The 20,535-nt window shown below is 40.4% G+C and overlaps 1 protein-coding gene and 1 non-coding gene across 3 annotated transcripts; one reads left to right on the top strand and one right to left on the bottom strand.

Annotated features, from left to right (window-relative positions):
- Positions 1-1,237: 1,237 nt before the first annotated feature.
- Positions 1,238-20,128, top strand: POLE4 (DNA polymerase epsilon 4, accessory subunit). 2 transcript variants are annotated; one of them, XM_067704566.1, is made up of 4 exons: positions 1,241-1,496; positions 2,108-2,192; positions 2,868-2,909; positions 19,807-20,128. In XM_067704566.1, the coding sequence occupies exons 1-4, from the start codon at positions 1,287-1,289 to the stop codon at positions 19,818-19,820; spliced, it is 351 nt and encodes a 116-aa protein (XP_067560667.1). In that variant the 5' UTR covers positions 1,241-1,286; the 3' UTR covers positions 19,821-20,128. The 2 variants fall into 2 exon arrangements, with proteins under 2 accessions (XP_067560668.1, XP_067560667.1); XM_067704567.1 differs by lacking the exon at positions 2,868-2,909 and having other exon boundaries at positions 1,238-1,496.
- LOC137206274 (U6 spliceosomal RNA) lies at positions 4,137-4,243 on the bottom strand. Its single transcript, XR_010934589.1, has one exon. It is a non-coding gene; the product is annotated as a U6 spliceosomal RNA (small nuclear RNA).
- Positions 20,129-20,535: the final 407 nt, after the last annotated feature.

The following is a 20,535-nucleotide window of genomic DNA, read 5'->3' as shown; positions in this document are numbered from 1 at the left end:
TGGTGTGGTGTGCTGCTATCAGCTTATTGTGTCTTAGCACCAGGTCCATCTTCATTGCTTGCTGGTGATGTCAGAACGTTTCTCCTCAGCCAGATGATTATGATGTTAGGATGTTATGCTGTATCAGTAGAGAGCACTAGAGGACAAAAAGGGGCATTTCCTGGTCCCAGTGTGTTTTGGGAGCAGGTTTTTGTAGTGCACAGTGGCCACCAGTGTGCAGCACCTCTCCTTAGGCATCTTTCCAAAGCACCCCAGGAGAGTGAATTGCCCATGAGTCTTGCCAGCGGGCACTTCAGTGAGTCGTGGCTGGCCCTCTGCAACAAGATCTTGATCTCAGTTCTGCTGGGAGGGGGTGCTCTCCCATGTTCATTCCATCCTTGGGTTTTCTACCCCAGTCCCGGGAACATACATGCAATTCCTCTATTCTTTAGACTTTTCTTTGCCCCTTAATAGTCAATTCCCTGTTAAAGGTAGGAATTTTTATATTAACCTTTCTTGTTCAAATTACTTTCCCTGCTCAAACCCTGTGCAGTTTCTTTCTCTTAATTGGACCCTAACTGATATAGATGAGGTTTTGTCACGAGAAAGAGGGAAGAATTGTTGAATTGATGTCCATAACTTGTTTCTTTTCCCTCCTACATTTAAAAAAAATTAATTAATTAATTTATTTTTGGCTGTGTTGGGTCTTCGTTTACTGTGCGAGCGCTTTCTGTAGTTGCGGCAAGCGGGGGCCACTCTTCATCGCGGTGCGCGGGCCTCTCACTGTCGCGGCCTCTTTTGTGGCGGAGCACAGGATCCAGACGGGCAGGCTCAGTAGTTGTGGCTCACGGGGCCAGTTGCTCCGCGGCATGTGGGATCTTCCCAGACCCCGGCTCTAACCGGTGTCCCCTGCATTGGCAGGCAGATTCTCAACCACTAGCGCCACCAGGGTAAGCCCCCTCCTACATGTTTATTGCTCTACTTCACTGTCTCTTCCAGTAGCACGTAAACTTGTTCAAGTTTCTCCTGTATATATTTCTATTACTGCTGTGTTTACTTTTACAATCAAATTTCTCAAAAGAAGGCTCAACTAGGCAGGATGGCGCGTCAGAGTCATCTGTGACGGCAAGACAGGCCACCAGGCCCCCAGCAGCGCTGCGAGTGGCAAAAAGTCTGGCGCCCCGCCGCGTGAGGGGCGGAGTCACGCGCCCGTAGAGGGCGTGGCTTCCAGCGCGCGCGAGAAGGGGGCCGGCACCGCTTGCGTGCACACAGTCGGCGGCTGCGCGCGCAGCAGGCTCGGGGCGTGGATGGCGGCTGTGGCGACTGGAAACGGGGCTTTCCAGGAGGAGGAGGGCACCGGTGGGGACGCAGCGGCTCCGCAGCCCCATGCCCCGACGAGTGCGCCCGGGGCTCGTCTCTCGAGGCTGCCTCTGGCGCGAGTGAAGGCCTTGGTGAAGGCGGACCCCGACGTGACGCTCGCAGGACAGGAAGCCATCTTCATTCTGGCACGAGCCGCGGTGCGGCCGGGGCACAATGGGGTGGCGGGGGTGCCTGGCGAGGGGCGGGGCTCGGGGCCTTTCCGAAGGGCGGGGCTTAGCGAGCCTTTGGTCCAGGTTTGGGGAACGCGGGGAGCCAGAAGAGGATCTGGGGCGGGGTGTGCTGAGCACCGGGAGGTGAGAGGTTCTGGGGCCGGATTCTGAGGTGTGAGCATAGGAAGGGAGGACGGAAAAAGCGTCGCGTAAAGTGGTTGTACTGGTTTGCTAACATACCTACCTCTTCTTGAGGGCCTGAACACCACTTTAATTTGCATCTCCAGTCTAACACTGAACTTGTAGGAACCTCAAGTAAATGAGTGGTGGATCTACAAGTGAGGGAGGGACGGATGTGTCATGGGCGACTGCGGGAGGGGGAAGGGGACTAGACTTTTATGAAGTCCAGGAGAACCTTCAGCTTCCCTGAGAACCTCTCTTTCACCCCTGTCCGTTCCCCCACCGCCAACAGAAGCACACACAAGAATTGTACTAGAATTCATCCATACAACTCTGCTTGGTTGTTTTGCTTTTTCAATTTTGGTTGTTTATTATAACTTTTATTGTTTTTGAAATTTTTTTTCTGCTTTTCTTCACAGGAACTGTTTGTGGAAACCATTGCAAAAGATGCCTACTGTTGTGCTCAACAGGGGAAGAGGAAAACCCTTCAGAGGAGAGATTTGGGTAGAGTGTCACTTTGGTATCTTGGATCTGGGGGCAGACAAGAGAGGGCTGGTTGAGGTTTTCCCTTGCACTGTTTAAGACAGCATCACTGTAAGATGAGCGGTGCCACAGGTCTCTTCCTACGATGTTTTCTCTTGGGCTGCCACAGTGCCAGAAAACCCTACCTTTTGAAAATCTGCTTTGGGTGGCTGGAGAGGTGCTGGGACAGAGAACCAAAGGAGTCTAGATGTTGCCAAAGCTAACTAGACCCCTTTATACCTTCTGCCATATGGTACCAGGCTTGACTGTTTTTTATTCGCCTAGAAAGTAGAGGTTTGATTTCTGACTCTACTTTTTAGCTGGTAACCCTAGAACATCTGTAAGCTTTCATATACCATAATCTCGCTTTCCCTTCTGTATAGGCAACACTTCTCTGATGACTTTCAGAGCAAAGATGTTCCCCTCAGTGAGCAGTATTTAACCAGGCTTTTCTTATTTTCTTACTCTCAGAGAGACAGCTGATACGTAAGATTTGGTGGTGGAGTAGATATGGATCTCAAGATAGCAAGGGACAAATTTTGTAAATGCCCTAATTTGCATACAGCCTCATGCCCTTCACTGTGGGTTGTGCTTTTGTAAGAGGTTGATGCCCAAATGACCAGAGTTAGTCAGGTGTCCCTTTACCTTGTGTTTCAGATAATGCAATAGAAGCTGTGGATGAATTTGCTTTCTTGGAAGGTGAGTTCTCTATCACGGGGTAATCATTTCCACCTGTCTTTCCCATGCTAACGATCTGCCTTCAAAACCTTATAAAACCGATGGCCTGGTTCTTCCTTGTTCATGTAGGAATAATTTTCTCCCCATTTCCTATTAAGATAGGAAAAACAAATTCTAATTCAAATTCCCTTGGGTAGTTAGAACTTCTTCCTGGAAACTGCTTAACCATAAAAAAATGGAAGGGACTATAAAGACCCCAGTGTAGTTAGGTGGATTCAGAAGTTTGATTCTTACTTTGATCTCCATTCTTAGGTATAAATCTTACCCCTCATCATAATGCTAGAGATCAGAAATGATTGCCAACATTTAAAGGGTTGCTTCTTCTTTTTTCTTCTTCAGCAGTCTGTGTAAAGTGATTATTTTGCCGCAGTGAGATTCTATTCTGGCCTGTATCTATTTGTTCTTAGGAATTTTAGAATAACTCTTGTATACTAACTAAATCTTGTCATTGAAATAGAAAATATTTGAGATACCTCATTTTAACTAACTTCTCTTAGAGCTCTCTCTCCTACTTAATTCCTAAATCTGATCAGCTTACTATTCCCTACATATATTCTGATTGAAGAGCTTTGCGAAAGCCGTGCACCTTCAGTTCATTCTCACCTTTATCACACCAGGATGTTCTCAACTATCTCCCTGAAGCCTCATTACTTTCAGAAATCTTTTCTTGAATTATTTATTTCACTATTTTTACTCCTTTGTTCTGCATCTGTAATCAACCTAGGCCCCTGGCCCTCTTGATATATTCTTTTAAATGTCTTTTAAGATATATTCCCATGGCTAGCTTTGAGCCTAGATTATTGAGTATTCTCTTAATTTGTAGATCTTTTTTAAGTCTCTTTTCTGATTACTCATTTCTCTTAAAAATAACTTGTTAGCTGCCTACCTAAGGCAGACAATTTCTTGTGACTGACATCCAATCAGTTCCTCAATCAAAAATGTTTGGAGCCTAACTCTACCTGTTTTTTTTTTTTTTGCGTTACGCGGGCCTCTCACTGTTGTGGCCTCTCCCATTGCGGAGCTCAGGCTCCGGACGCGCAGGCTCAGCGGCCATGGCTCACGGGCCTAGCCGCTCCGCGGCATGTGGGATCTTCCCGGACCGGGGCACAAACCCACGTTCCCTGCATCGGCAGGTGGACTCGCAATCACTGCACCACCAGGGAAGCCCCTACCTGTTTATTTTTATTTTTAAATATGGAATACTTCATGAATTTGTGTGTCATCCTTGCACAGGGACCATGCTAACCTTCCCTGTATCGTTACAATTTTAGTAAGTGTACTGCTGAAGTGAGCACTCCTACCTGTTTATTTTTAATTACCATCTTTTCAAAGAGATGAGTGATGTGATCAAATTTCTATTTAAAGACATAAAACTGCCAACCTCTGGTGCCAGGATGATAAATTGGAGGGTGCTAGGAATAGAAGTGGAGAGAACTTAACAAAGTTTTCCACTTTAGCCTATACCCTGCATAGTGCTTGGCTTGGATTTTTAATAAATGGACATTTAATGAGTGGTGGATGTGTTCATTTTCATCTTTGGATTCAACAATCTGAGTAGTTGAATCCCTCTGCTCTATTCTACATTAGTAGATCTGAATTTTGGTCATTTTAGCCCCCTTGGATTTAGTCAGTATTATATTATTTTGTACCTGGTAAAATAAATGTTCTTATGTCCTTAGATGTGTATGTTCTAAGTGAAATTTTTTTTCTTTTTAATTGAGTCAGTATATATTCCTGTTTAAAAGTGAAATAGTTACCTAACGACTTATAATGAAATGGCCCTCATCCTTTTATTATTTCTGTTTTTAGCTTTTCAGATGGCTTCTTATATTTCTGAATAATATGCTTTGTTGTTGATTTATCAACTGTAGATCTTATGTTTTGACTTCCTGCTATGATAAATGAAGGTTTGGCTAACCTATACTACCCTCTCAGTTCCTTCCCTCCTTTCTGATTTTTTGTAGTTTTATCATTATTTTTAGTTCCTTTGTTACCTTTACAATTTATATAACATGCTAAAATATGTTTTTTTTTGGTTGGCTCCTCACTTTGTAAGGTATGACTGTTAGTTCTCTTATTCCTTCCTTTCCCATTTTTAGCTCACTTCTAGCTCTCACTTTGTGTCAAGGCTGAAAACATACCTCCTTATCATAATTAGATCTTCCATGCTATATAGGTTGAGTGTAGAAGTTGAAAAACGGTATTGTGAACAGTCTTCCTCTACCCTCTCTGTCCTTTAATCCCTTATATAGGTCCCCTCCCTTCACGTAGCGGTTATTAGTCTCTTGTGTAATCTTCTGGGTATTTTAATGCAAATATGTTTATGTATGTGTATATATATATTCTTTTTTAAGCCTTTCCTTATGAAATGAGTATGGCATAGAATATGTATATCTTTTTTGGATACTGCCAAACATCCTGTATACCTGATTCACATCTCTATCAGCAGTGTATGACAGTTCCCATTGTTCCTCATTCTCACCAACACTTGGTATTATCAGGGTTTGATTTTTGCCAGTCTGGTAGGAACAACATTGATGAGCGTTTTTATCATAAAAGGGTGTAGGATTTTGTTAAATGTTTTTTCTGCGTCTGTTAAGATGATCATGTGGTTTTTGTCTTTCCTTTTGTTAATGTGGTGTATCACGTTGATTGATTTGTGAATATTGAATTATCCTTACATCCCTGGAATAAATTCTACTTGATCATGTTGTATGATCCTTTTTAAATATATTATTGGATTTGGTTTGCTAGTATTTTGTTGAGGGTGTTTGCATTTATATTCATCAGTGATAATTGGCCTGTAATTTTTTTGTTTGTAGTTTCTTTGTCTGGTTTTGGTATCAGGGTAATGGTGGTCTTACTGTAGAATGAATTTGGGAGTGTTTCATCCTCCAGGTTTTTGGAATAGTTTGAGAAGGACAGGTACTAGCTCTTCTTTATATGTTTGGTAGAATTTCTCTGCGAAGCCATCTGGTCCTGGAGTTTTGTTGCTGGGTGTTTTTTGATTAATAGTTCAGTTTCACTACTGGTGGTCCAGCTGTTCAGGTTATCTATTTCTTTCTCATTCAGTCTTGGAATGTTGTCTGTTTCTAGAAATGTATCCATTTCTTCTAGATTGCCCAATTTGTTGGCATATAACTGTTGGTAGAAGTCTCTTATGATTTTTTTGTATCTCTTATTTTGTTTATTTGGAGCCTCATTTTTTCTTGATGAGTTGACTGAAGACTTCAATTTTGTTTATCTTTTCAAAAAACCAGCTCTTGGTTTCATTGATCTTTCTATCGTTTTATGTTTCTCTGTTTCATTTTTTTTCTCTCTGATCTTTATTGTTACCTTTGTTCTGCTGACTTTCGGCTTTGTCCTTTTTCTTCTAATTCTTTTAGGTGGTAGGTTACGTTGTTTGAGATTTTTCTCATTTCTCGAGGTAGGCCGCTGTTCCTCCAAACTTTTCTCTTAGAACTGCTTTTGCTGCATCCCATAGATTTTGGAAAGTTGTGTTTCCATTTTTATTTGTCTTGAGGTAGTTTCTGATTTTCTCTTGGATTTCTTCAGTGACCCATTGGTTTTTTAGTAGCATATGTTTAGTCTCCGCATGTTTGTATTTTCCCCATTTTTCTTCCTGTGATTGATTTCTGGTTTCGCACCATTGTGGTGGGAAAAAATGCTTGATATAATTTCTACCCTCTTAAATTTGTTGAGACTTGTTTAGTTAACTGGCATGTGATCTGTCCTGGAGAACATTCTTTGTGCATTTGAAAAGAATGTGTATTCTGTTGTTTTTGGGTGGAATAGGTATCTTTTAAGTTAACTGGTCTAATATGTCATTTATGACCACAGTTTCCTTATTGACTTTGTATCTGGATGATCTGTCCATTGATGTAAGTGGGGTGTCAAAATCCCCTACTACTATTGTATTACTCTCAATTTCTCCTTTTATGTCTGTTACTGTTTGCTTTATGTACTAGGTACTCCTATATTAGGTGCATATGTTATTGAATGTTACGTCCTATCTTTGTATTGATCCCTTTATCATTATATAATGCCCTTCTTTGTCTTTTGTTATAGACTTTGCTTTAAAGGCTGTTTTGTCTGAGAGGACTATTGCTACCCCAGCTTTCTTGTTATTTCCATTTGCATGAAATATCTTTTTCCATCCCCACACTTTCAGTCTGTGTATGTCTGAAGCTTTGAGGTGGGTCTCTTATAAGCAGCATAATAGATAGGTATTGTTTTTTCATCCACCCTATGCTTATGATTGGAGCATTTAGTCCATTGACATTTAAGGTCATTATTGATAGGTACATACTTACTGCCATTTTGTTCATTGTTTTCTGGTTTTTATAGTTCTTTCCTGTTCTTCTGCTTTTAGTTTCTTCCCTTGTGCTTTGATGATTCTGTTTAGTGTTATGCTTGTGTTCCTTTCTCTCTAGTTTTTGTTTATCTGTTATAGGATTTTGATTTGTGGTTACCATGGGGTTCATATATGTTGACCTATATATAACTACATGTTTTAGACTGGTAGTCATTTAAGTTCAAACACATTCTAAAAGATGTACATTTTTTCACTCCATTCCTCTATGTTTTATGGTTTTGATGTCATATTTTACATCTTTATGTTTATTCCTTAACTGTTATTATAGTTATAGTTGATTTTACAATTTTTTATCCTTTTTTTTTTTTTTTTGGTGGCTGTGCTATGTGGCTTGTGGGATCTTAGTTCTCTGACCAGGGATTAAACCTGGGCCCACGGCAGTGAAAGCACTGAGTCCTAACCACTGGACCACCAGGGAATTCTCTGGTTTTTGTCTTTTAATCTTCATACTAGCTTATTTCAGAGGTTGATCTACAGCCTTTTAATATATATTTGCCTATACAATTGGGATTTTTCCTTTCCTATAGATTCTTTCTTCCTGTTGTAGCCTTTTATTTTCCACGTAAAGAAGACTCTTTAACATTTCTGCTTTATTTATCTGGATATCTGTTTCCTTCTTTAGGATCAGGAAGTATTCAGCCATAATTTCATCAAATACATTTTTGATCCCTCTCTCTCTCTTCTTCTGGGACCCCTATAGTTTGAATGTTGGTATGCTTGATGTTGTCCCAGAGGTCCCTTATACTATATTCATTTTTTAATGTTTTTCTTTTTGCTGTTCTGATTGGGTGATTTCTGTTATTCTATCTTCAGATCATTTTTGCATTCTTCTGTATCACCTTAATTCCTTCTGGGGTGTTTTTCATTTCAGTTCTGACTAGTTCTTTCATATACTTTCTAGTTCCTTGTAAAAACTTTCACTGTTCATCTGTTCTTTTCCCTAGTTCAGTTAGCACTCTTGTTTACTAATGCTTTGAACTTTTTATCTGGCAAATTACTTATTTCTGTTTCATTAGTTGTTTTTTCAGGGTTTTTTCCTTGTTCTTTCATTTTAAAGAAATTCCTTTGTCTTCTCATTTTGCTTAACTTTCTCTGTCTCTGTGAAATTAGGTGAAACAGTTACCCATCCTGGTCTTGAAGGGGTGTGCTTGTGTGGGAGCATCACTATATAGTCTGTGTGTCCTCAGTGGCTTTGATGGGAGAGCTGGATCTGAAGTGAATACAAGTCACATCTTACCCCAGAGTGTGCTGGCAGCTATCACCTTGGTAGAAGGTGGGGCTGGACATGGAGGGGCTGGAGCCAGAGGCAGGTGCGAGCTGGGTCTTCTCCACTCCTCAGTTGCCAACACTGCCCTATCAGGAGTGGTGTCAGGTCCCAAGTTGCTGGAGCAGAAACCCTGAGAGTAGGGTCTGAGTTGGTTCTGTTCAATTTGAGTGTGTGCTCTTCCCCCCTCCCCACATCAGCACCTTTGCTCTGAGGGGAGCAGTGCTGGAACCAGAGGGTCCGGATTGGGCACCCAGTGGAGGCTGGTGCCTGCACTTGGATGGTCCTGGCACCAGTCAGAGCTACAGACTGCTTGTGATGTGCTGCCTCTGTGAATGCTAGTAATGGGTGCTCTTTCCCTGTTTGGGTGCTGTGCCAAGTTTGAGCCTACTGTGTCCTCCACAGTTGTGCACTTTCCTCTGCAGTGGCAGCCTTTGCCCTAGTGGGGAACGGCTGTGGAGCAAGAGGGGCCAGAGTGGGCATTTGGCGTGGACTGGGGTACGTGCTGGGGTGGTCCCAGCACCAGTCAGAACTCCAGACCACTCTTGATTTGCTGCCCTGTGACCACCAGTCATGGGTTCCCTTGCTCTATTCAGATGCTGTGCCAGATCCAAGCCAGCTCCGTCCCTGACAACTGTGTGCTGTCCTCAGCTGTGGCAGCCTTAGCCCTAGTGTGGAGCTGTGCTGTGGAGTAAGGGGGGCTGGAGGGGGTGCTTGGTGTGGGCTGGGGCACGCACTGGGTGGTCACAGTTTCAGTCTGCTTCCTCTGCCTTGTTTTGGGAGTAAGCAATCATGTGTGCACCCTTCACGAGTGGAGTCTAGGTTTCTTATAGCCACACTGTCAGTCCCACTGGATTTCAAACCAGCTAAGAGGACTCGTCCTCCTTGTGTTGGACCCCAGAGCTGGGGTGCCCATGTTGTGATTCAAACTGCTCACTACCCAGGGAGAATCTCCAAGCCTGTCCCAACCTGACCACTTCTCTTCTGTTCCTACCTGACTCTGTGTGGATCTTTCTTACAGCTTTGGTTGTACAGGAGTTCTGACAGTCTCCAGGTAGTTTTCAGTGAGAATTCCTCCACATGTGGATGTATTTTTGATGTGTGTGATGTGAATTATTTTAAGGCTTATATTCTTTGTCTTTAAGTGGGGCATTTAATTTAATGTAGTTAATGATATATATGGGTTAGAAGTACCATCTTATTTTGTGCTTTCTATCTGTCTTATTTTATTCTTTTCTTTCCATTTTTTACCTTTTTTTGAGTATAACTTATTCAGTTTTCCCTCTCAATTTGGAAGTTGTATACTCTTTTTTTTTGCTACCCTACCAGTTACTACATGCATCCTTAATTTATCAGAGCCTAGTGTTAGTACCTTTCCCTTTATCCTCAACAAAATGGGATCTTAGAATCCATTAGCTCAATTTACAAGTCCCTCATCCCCCACTTATGTTGGTATTGTCACCTATTTTGTGTTGTCTTTGTCAATCCACATAAGGCTATATTATATTATTGCTATATTATTCAGACAATGATATATAAATTTATCCATATATTTATCCTGTCTTTGGTCATCTTTCCTTTTTATATTTCTGCTTCTCCGTTTGTGATCATTTCTTTCTTTCTGAAGTAAATCCTAAAGGGTCTGATGGTAGCAAACTCTGCTTTTCTTTTTTGGTATAAAAAAGCCTTTATTTTATTTTTTTTCTCTACCTGCTCTGGCTCACTGATTTACTTTCTTAATTGAAAGATATTTTGCTGAATATAGAATTCTAGGTGGAATTTTGTTTTAGCACCTTGAAACAATCATTCTTCTCTCTTTTGAAGCAAATTTGTCCCTTTTTTCTGTCTGCTTTGAAGATTTTCTCTTTATTTATTCTGTAGTTTCATTCGTTATCTAGGTATAATTTCCTTTTATGTAGTCTGCTTAGGCTTTTTTTTTTTTCATCTTTATTGGAGTATAATTGCTTTACAATGGTGTGTTAGTTTCTGCTTTATAACAAAGTGAATCAGTTATACATATATATATGTTGCCATATCTCTTCCCTCTTGTGTCTCTCTCCTTCCCACTGTCCCTAACCCACCCCTCCAGGCGGTCACAAAGCACCGAGCTGATCTCCCTGTGCTATGCAGCTGCTTCCACTAGCTATCTACCTTACGTTTGGTAGTGTATATATGTCCATGCCTCTCTCTCACTTTGTCACAGCTTACCCTTCCCCCTCCCCATATCCTCAACTCCATTCTCTAGTAGGTCTGTGTCTTTATTCCTGTCTTACCCCTAGGTTCTTCATGACCTTTTTTTTTTCCCTTAGATTCCATATATATGTGTTAGCAAATGGTGTTTGTTTTTCTCTTTCTGACTTACTTCACTCTGTATGACAGACTCTAGGTCTATCCACCTCATTACAAATAGCTAAATTTCGTTTCTTTTTATGGCTGAGTAATATTCCATTGTATATATGTGCCACATCTTCTTTATCCATTCATCTGATGATGGGCACTTAGGTTGTTTCCATCTCTGGGCTATTGTAAATAGAGCTGCAATGAACATTTTGGTACGTGACTCTTTTTGAATTATGGTTTTCTCAGGGTATATGCCCAGTAGTGGGATTGCTGGGTCATATGGTAGCTCTATTTGTAGTTTTTTAAGGAACCTCCATACTGTTCTCCACAGTGGCTGTATCAATTTACATTCCCACCAACAGTGCAAGAGTGTTCCCTTTTCTCCACAGCCTCTCCAGCATTTATTGTTTCTAGATTTTTTGATGATGGCCATTCTGACTGGTGTGAGATGATATCTCATTGTAGTTTTGATTTGCATTTCTCTAATGATTAATGAAGTTGAGCATTCTTTCATGTGTTTGTTGGCAGTCTGTATATCTTCTTTGGAGAAATGTCTATTTAGGTCTTCTGCCCATTTTTGGATTGAGTTGTTTGTTTTTTTGTTATTGGACTGCATGAGCTGCTTATAAATTTTGGAGATTAATCCATTGTCAGTTGCTTCATTTGCAAATATTTTCTCCCATTCTGAGGATTGTCTTTTGGTCTTGTTTATGGTTTCCTTTGCTGTGCAAAAGCTTTGAAGTTTCATTAGGTCCCATGTGTTTATTTTTATTTTTTTATTTCCATTTCTCTAGGAGATGGGTCAGAAAGGATCTTGCTGTGATTTATGTCGCAGAGTATTCTGCCTATGTTTTCCTCTAAGAGTTTGATAGTTTCTGGCCTTATATTTAGGTCTGTAATCCATTTTGAGCTTATTTTTGTATATGGTGTTAGGGAGTGATCTAATCTCATACTTTTACATGTAGCTGTTCAGTTTTCCCAGCACAACTTATTGAAGAGACTGTCCTTTCTCCACTGTACATTCCTGACTCCTTTAACAAAGATAAGGTGACCGTACGTGCGTGGGTTTATCTCTGGGCTTTCTATCCTGTTCCATTGATTTATCTTTCTGTTTTTGTGCCAGTACCATACTATCTTGATTACTGTAGCTTTGTAGTATAGTCTGAGGTCAGGGAGCCTGATTCCTCCAGCTCAGTTTTTCGTTCTCAAGATTGCTTTGGCTATTCGGGGTCTTTTGTGTTTCCATACAAATTGTGAAATTTTTTGTTCTAGTTCTGTGAAAAATACCAGTGATAGTTTGATAGGGATTGCGTTGAATCTGTAGATTGCTTTGGGTAGTAGAGTCATTTTCACAATGTTGATTCTTCCAATCGAAGAACATGGTATATCTCTCCATCTATTTGTATCATCTTTAATTTCTTTCATCAGTGTCTTATAATTTTCTGCATACAGGTCTTTTGTCTCCTTAACTAGGTTTATCCTAGATATTTTATTTTTTGTTGCAATGGTAAATGGGAGTGTTTTCTTGATTTCACTTTCAGATTATTCATCCTTAGTGTATAGGAATGCCAGAGATTTCTGTGCATTAATTTTGTATTCTGCTACTTTACCAAATTCATTGATTAGCTCTAGTAGTTTTCTGGTAGCATCTTAGGGTTCTCCATGTATAGTATCATGTCATCTGAAAACAGTGACATCTTTACTTCTTCTTTTCTGATTTGAATTCATTTTATTTCCTTTTCTTCTCTGATTGCTGTGGCTAAAACTTCCAAAACTATGTTGAATAAGAGTGGTAAGAGTGGGCAACCTTGTCTTGTTCCTGATCTTAGTGGAAATACTTTCAGTTTTTCACCATTGAGGACAGTGTTGGCTGTGGGTTTGTCATATATGGCCTTTATTATGTTGAGGAAAGTTCCCTGTATGCGTACTTTCTGCAGGGTTTAAATCATAAATGGGTGTTGAATTTTGTCAAAAGCTTTCTCTGCATCTATTGAGAGGATCATATGGTGTTTCTCCTTCAGTTTGTTAATATGGTGTATCACGTTGATTGATCTGCGTATATTGAAGAATACTTGCATTCCTGGAATAAACCCCACTTGATCATGGTTTATGATCCTTTTAATGTGCTGTTGGATTCTGTTTGCTAGTATTTTGTTGAGGATTTTTGTATCTATGTTCATCAGTGATATTGGCCTGTAGTTTTCTTTATTTGTGACATCCTTGTCTGGTTTTGGTATTAGAGTGATGGTGGCCTCGTAGAATGAGTTTGGGAGTGCCCTCTGCTATATTTTGGAAGAGTTTGAGAAGGATAGGTGTTAGCTCTTCTCGAAATGTTTGATAGAATTTGCCTGTGAAGCCATTTGGTCCTGGGCTTTTGTTGGTTGGCAGATTTTTAATCACAGTTTCAATTTCATTGCTTGAGATTGTTCTGTTCATATTTTCTATTTCTTCCTGATTCTGACTTGGCAGGTTGTGCATTTCTAAGAATTTGTCCATTTCTTCCAGGTTGTCCATTTTATTGGCATAGAGTTGCTTGTAGTAATCTCTCATGATCTTTTGTATTTCTGCAGTGTCAGTTGTTACTTCTCCTTTTTCATTTCTAATTCTATTGATTTGAGTCTTCTTCCTTTTTTTCTTGATGAGTGTGACTAATGGTTTATCAATTTTGTTTATCTTCTCAAAGAACCAGCTTTTAATTTTATTGATATTTGCTCTCATTTCCTTCATTTCTTTTTCATTTATTTCTGATCTGATTTTTTTGATTTCTTTCCTTCTGCTAACTTTGGGGTTTTTTTGTTCTTCTTTCTCTAATTGCTTTAGGTGCATGGTTAGGTTGTTTATTCGAGATGTTTCCTGTTTCTTAAGGTAGGATTGTATTGCTATAAACTTCCCTCTTAGAATTGCTTTTGCTGCATCCCATAGATTTTAGGTTGTTATGTCTCCATTGTCATTTGTTTCTGGGTATTTTTTGATTTCCTATTGGATGTCTTCAGTGATCACTTCATTATTAAGTAGTATATTGTTTAGCCTCCATGTGTTTGTATTTTTTACAGATCTTTTCCTCTAATTGATATGTAGTCTCATAACGTTGTAGTCGGAAAAGATACTTGAAACAATTTCAGTTTTCTTTTTTTTTTTTTAGTTTTCTTAAATTTACCAAGGTTTGACTTGTGACCCAAGATATGATCTATCCTGGAGAATGTTCTATGAGCACTTGAAAAAAATGTGTATTCTGTTGTTTTTGGATGGAATGTCGTATAAATATCAATTAAGTCCATTTTGTTTAATGTATCATTTAAAGCTTTGTTTCCTTATTTATTTTCATTTTGGATGATCTGTCCATTGGTGAAAGTGAGGTGTTAAAGTCCCCTAGTATGAATGTGTTACTGTCGATTTCCCCATTTATGGCTGTTAGTATTTGCCTTATGTATTGAGGTGCTCCTATGTTGGGGCATAAATATTTACAATTGTTATATCTTCTTCTTGGATCGATTCCTTGATCATTATATAGTGTCCTTCTTTGTCTCTTCTAATAGTCTTTATTTTAAAGTCTATTTTGTCTGGTATGAGAATTGCTACTCCAGCTTTCTTTTGGTTTTCATTATCATGAAATATATTTTTCTATCCCCTTACTTTCAGTCTGTATATCTCTAGGTCTGAAGTGGGTCTCTTGTAGACAGCAAATATATGGGTCTTGTTTTTGTATCCATTCAGCCAATCTGTGTCTTTGGTGGGAGCATTTAATCCATTTACATTTAAGGTAATTATCGATATGTATGTTCCTTTTCCCATTTTCTTAATTGTTTTGGGTTCGTCATTGTAGGTCTTTTCCTTCTCTTGTGTTTCTTGCTTAGAGAAGTTCCTTTAGCAGTTGTTGTAAAGCTGGTTTGGTGGTGCTGAACTCTCTCAGGTTTTGCTTGTCTGTAAAGTTTTTAATTTCTCCATCAAATCTGCATGAGATTTTTGCTGGGTAGAGTAATCTTGGTTGCAGGTTTTTCTCCTTCATCACTTTAAATATGTCCTGCCAGTCCCTTCTGGCTTTCAGAGTTTCTGCTGAAAGATCAGTTGTTAACCTTATTGGGATTCCCTTGTGTGTTATTTCTTGTTTTTCCCTTGCTTCTTTTAATATGTTTTCTTTGTATTTAATTTTTGACAGTTTGATTAATATGTGTCTTGGCGTATTTCTCCTTGGATTTATCCTGTATGGGACTCTCTGTGCTTTCTGGACTTGATTAACTATTTCCTTTCCCATATTAGGGAAGTTGTCAACAGTAATCTCTTGAAATATTTTCTCAGTCCTTTTCTTTTTCTCTTCTTCTTCTGGAACCCCTATAATTCGAATGTTGTCCCAGAGGTCTCTGAGTCTGTCCTCAGTTCTTTTCATTCTTTTTTCTTTATTCTGCTCTGCAGTAGTTATTTCCACTATTTTATCTTCCAGGTCACTTATCCGTTCTTCTGCCTCAGTTATTCTGCTATTGATCCCATCTAGAGTTCTTTTAATTTCATTTATTGTGTTGTTCATCATTGTTGGTTTCATCTTTAGTTCTTCTAGGTCCTTGTTAAATGTTTCTTGCATTTTGTCCATTCTGTTTCCAAGATTTTGGATCATCTTTACTATCATTATTCTGAATTCTTTTTCAGGTAGACTGCCTATTTCCTCTTCTTTTCTTAGGCCTTGTGGGTTTTTATCTTGCTCCTTCATCTGCTGTGTGTTTTTCTGTCTTCTCATTTTGCTTATCTTACTGTGTTTGGGGTCTCCTTTTTGCAGGCTGCAGGTTCGTAGTTCCCGTTGTGTTTGGTGTCTGTCCCCAGTGGCTAAGGTTGGTTTAGTGGGTTGTGAAGGCTTCCTGGTGGAGGGGACTAGTGCCTGTGTTCTGGTGGATGAGGCTGGATCTTGTCTTTCTGGTGGGCAGGTCCACGTCTGGTGGTGTGTTTTGGGGTGTCTGTGGACTTATTATGATTTTAGGCAGCCTCTCTGCTAATGGGTGGGGTTGTGTTCCTATCTTGCTAGTTGTTTGCCATAGGATGTCCAGCACTGTAGCTTGCTGGTCGTTGAGTGAAGCTGGGTGCTGGTGTTGAGATGGAGATCTCTGGGAGATTTCGCCATTCGTTATTATGTGGAGCTGGGAGGTCTGTTGTGGACCAGTGTCCTGAAGGTGGCTTTCCCACCTCAGAGGCACAGCACTGACTCCTGGCTGCAGCACCAAGAGCCTTTCATCCAAATGGCTCAGAATAAAAGGGAGAAAAAGTAGAAAGAAAGAATTAGTAGAAGTAGAAAGAAAGAGAGAAAGAGAGAAAGAAGGAAAGAAAGAAAGAAAGAAGGGAGGGAGGGAGGAAGGAAGGAAGGAGGGAAGGAAGGAAAATAAAGAAAGAAGATAAAGTAAAATAAAATAAGATAAAATATAAAGTTATTAAAATAAAAAATAATTATTAAGGAAAAAAATTTAAAAATAAACAAAAACAACAGTTGGATAGAACCCTAAGACAAATGGTGGAAGCAAAGCTATACAGACAATATCTCACACAGAAGCATACACATACAGATTCACAAAAAGAGGAAAAGGGGAAAAAATCATAAATCTTGTTCTCAAAGTCCACGTCCTCAATTTGGTTATGATTCGTTGTCTATTCATGTATTCCACAGATGCAGGGTACATCAAGTTGATTGTGGAGCTTTAATCCGCTGCTTCTGAGGCTGCTGGGAGAGATTTCCCTTTCTCTTCTTTGTTCTCACAGCTCCCAGGGGCTCAGCTTTGGATTTGGCCCCGCCTCTGCGTGTAGGTCACCGGAGGGCATCTGTTCTTCGCTCAGGCAGGACGGGGTTAAAGTAGCCGCTGAATCGGGGGCTCTGGCTCACTCAGGCTGGGGGGAGGAAGGGGAACGGAATGTGGGGCGAGCCTGCAGCAGCAGAGGCCGGCGTGACGTTGCACCAGCCTGAGGTGCGCCGTGCGTTCTCCCGGGGGAGTTGTCCCTGCATCCCGGGACCCTGGCAGTGGCGGGCTGCACAGGCTCCCCGGAAGGGGGTTGTGGTTAATAACCTGTGCTCACACACAGGCTTCTTGGTGGCAGCAGCAACTGCTTAGGCTTTTTAAATCTATGGATTGATGTCTTTCATCTGTCCTGGAGAAGTCTCTTTGTCTCTCCTTTCTCTTTTTCTTTCTCCTTTCTCTCTGGGATTCACATTAAATGTATGCTAAAAGTCAACCATCATTTTGCCACTCCATGATGTATTATATGTAATTTTCCTGACCTTCCATTTTATTAATTCTCTGTTCAGTAGTCTTGTCTCCTTTAAACTTTCCTGTTGATTTATTAGTTTCAGTTCTTGTTTTTGTATTTTTCATTTTCTGTGAATTCCATTTAGTTATTTTTCAAATACATTTTGCCAGTTTGTGTTTGCTGCAGATGTTTTGAAACTTGTCTTTTATTTCACTAAACGTAGTATGTACAATTGTTTATAGTCTGTGTCCAATCTAATATCCAAAACCTTTTAAGCCTGGCTTATTTATTTACTTTTCTGTCTATTGTTTCTGTTGGTACTGTCTCATGGTCTTTTTCTATTTGCTTAGTTATCTTAGTGTGTGTGTGTGTGTGTGTGTGTGTGTGTGTATATATATATATATATATATATGTATTGTTGTGGTACGCGGGCCTCTCACTGTTGTGGCCTCTCCCGTTGCGGAGCACAGGCTCTAGACGCGGAGGCTCAGTGGCCATGGCTCACGCGCCTAGCCGCTCCGTGGCATATGGGATCTTCCCGGACTGGGGCACGAACCTGTGTCCCCTGCATTGGCAGGCAGACTCTCAACCACTGTGCCACCAGGGAAGCCCTATCTTGGTATATTTGTCATTGTATTAATATTTGAAAAAATAATTTGTTGGATAATTATTTGAGGCCAGTATAATGAGACCTTTCTTCAAAGATTTTCATTTGCTTCTGCAAGGCACCTAGGGGCATGTATCAGTGCAGAACCTCCTTTTTGAATCTAAGACTTGAGGATTCCTTGATCACTGTGGTGATATCAACTGTGATGGCAGGTCTGTGAGGGGACTGATTTAATTCTAGTTCAGCCTTACTCTGAGGGTGTAACCTTTTTGGAATCCAGCTTTTAGAAAGGGGGAAATTATCAAACCTTTTCACTTGGGCAGATTCTCAGATTTGACCCTTCATTTGCTTAGCCAAAATCGCAAACGTTTTTCAGCTCTCTTTTGGATTGGCAGAGTCCCCTGAGGTAAAAGCAGTTTTGGAGGCTGGGTTTTCTTTGTGTTTTTGCCTTCTCTAGATTTTGGGTTTGCCTTTTCTTGAGGCCTATTTAATGCCTGAAGGATTTTCTTTTTAAAAATAGTTTAATCAGTTCTATCAGTTGGTATCAGCAGAAATTTGACATTATCAAAAGCAGAGGCTATTAAAAAAATTTTGAGGTTTTTTTGCTTTGTTTTGTTCTTTTTTTATGTGTTCTTTTCCCTGAATTATTCTTTCAAATCTTTCCTTTTACTGGATAGGCTTTCTTCAAATGCCTTGTAATTTTTATTCTATTTTAGAATGAGGGAATAAGAAAGCTCTTTGGAACCTGTGTATATATGTGTATGGAGGGTGGTTATTGCCTTGCAGTTTTACTTTAGTGTGGGTAGCGGGTGGGACCAGATGTTATGTTGGGGGCCTCCAAAGGCCAGAATTGCAGAAAACTTGACTGTGGGAAGCTGGAATTTTCAGAAGCCGCTTGTTCTCCAGATAATTCATTTAGTTCTTTAGAAGAGAGCCTGCTGATTTTTTTTCAAGTTAGATTTAGTTTAAATGCTTGTTTTCTGGTAGTGCTGCACACTGGGAGGGTTGTGAGGAGATGTGGTCAACTGTTTCTCATATAGACCCTCGAGTCATTACCCATGTTAGCCTTGCATCTCTTTCTGTCATTTTTGGTGTCAGTCTAGATCCTCCCCATGAGTTTTCTAGTTAGATGGGTTCCCACCTCTGCTGCACCCCCCTCTGTTTATTGTAGGCTTATTTTCCTCTGCCCTATTTATAAACACACTTCAGTCAGATTTCTGTCAGTCAGTTTTTTGTTTCAACCAAATCTCTTTGTTGTAGATTTATATACCTGTTAAAAGATTTTTTTCCTTTCACATGGAATCTTGCATGGGAGGGCATACAAACTTGAGGGTCCAGTTTCCCATCTTTTTTTAAAGTTTAAAAAAAAATTTATTTTTGGCTGCATTGGGTCTTCATTGCTTCGTGCAGGCTTTCTCTAGTTGCGGCGAGTGGAGGCTACTCTTTGTTGCGGTGCGCAGGCTTCTCATGGTGGTGGCTTGTCTTGTTGCGGAGCACGGGATCTGGCATGTGGGCTTCAGTAGTTGCAGCATATGGGCTCAGTAGTTGTGGCTCGCAGGTTCTAGAGTGCAGGCTTAGTAGTTGTGGCACACGGGCTTATTTGCTCCATGGCATGTGGGATCTTCCCAGACCAGGTATCGAACCCATGTCCTCTACAATGGCAGGAGGATTCTTAACCACTGTGCCACCAGGGAAGTCCCCAGTTTCCCATCTTGACTTGGAACTTTTTCAAAGATTATACACTCTGCTTAGAAAACTTATTTATTTTGTATCACTCACCCCTTGTTGTAGTCTCCACAGATGCTCATTAACCAACACAATTTCTTAGCCCTTTTCCCACCTCTAAATTGAACTCTCCAGACCCAACTGCCCAGCCTCTGTAATGACATGTTCTTCCCCAAGGATCTTTTGGATGGATATTCCTCAAAATGAGTATTTTGGTCTTAGAAGAACTGCCAGTACCAAAGCAGCTGCCACTTAACTTTGCCCAGTTTGCTACATTCATCCAGCTCTTGAGGCACCTTGCTTTCAACATTGCTCTTTGTGTTTTTAGGTACTTTGGATTGATTGCTGAGCCTGGGCAGTTTTGTGAGCCTGTACCTGCATCCTTCAGCTAGGCCCTCTGCAGGTCTCAGCTTTGAAGAAGAGTCTTTGGAATACTGGACTTACACACTTTTCCTGTTCTGCCTTCACCTAAGCCTGGATAAGCAGAGATCTCACCTGTTAGCTTTTCATTATAAGGTCTTCCACTACTTGTGTCTTCCATTTCTGGCCTGGATGCAGCTGCTGCTGCTTGTGGTAGAGATATCAAAAATGATTTTGTAGGTTGCTTAATAAATGATAAGGACCAAATAAAAGTCTCTGATCAACCTCAACCTAGTGTGTTTTATCATCTTGCCTTTGTTCTTGCGTCATGACTGGAGAGCCACCATGCCTAGCCACAGATTTTTCTGATCTTCCCTGCTAGCCATTGTAAACCCCCGTCTTTCATTTATTTGTTCATTTTTTTAGCACATCAGCAGAGTGTGGCTCCAGAATTTATAGGATGTCACTTAAGGTCTTCAGAGGTCAAATAAATGTGATCCTAGATTTAAAACCAGTTAAAATATTTCAGTAGCTTTATTGAGATATAATTCACCTACCATACAATTTACCCATTTAAAGTGTACATTTCAGTAGTTTTTAATATATTCACAGATATGTAAAACTGTTGCTATAGTCAATTTTGGAGCATTGTTAAGGGAATTACATAATAGGTGGTATTTTGTGTCTGCCTTCTTTC

This window comes from Pseudorca crassidens, chromosome 14 (genome assembly GCF_039906515.1).
Source record: "Pseudorca crassidens isolate mPseCra1 chromosome 14, mPseCra1.hap1, whole genome shotgun sequence".
Taxonomy (NCBI): domain Eukaryota; kingdom Metazoa; phylum Chordata; class Mammalia; order Artiodactyla; family Delphinidae; genus Pseudorca; species Pseudorca crassidens.
This window is presented reverse-complemented; position numbering and strand designations above follow the sequence as displayed.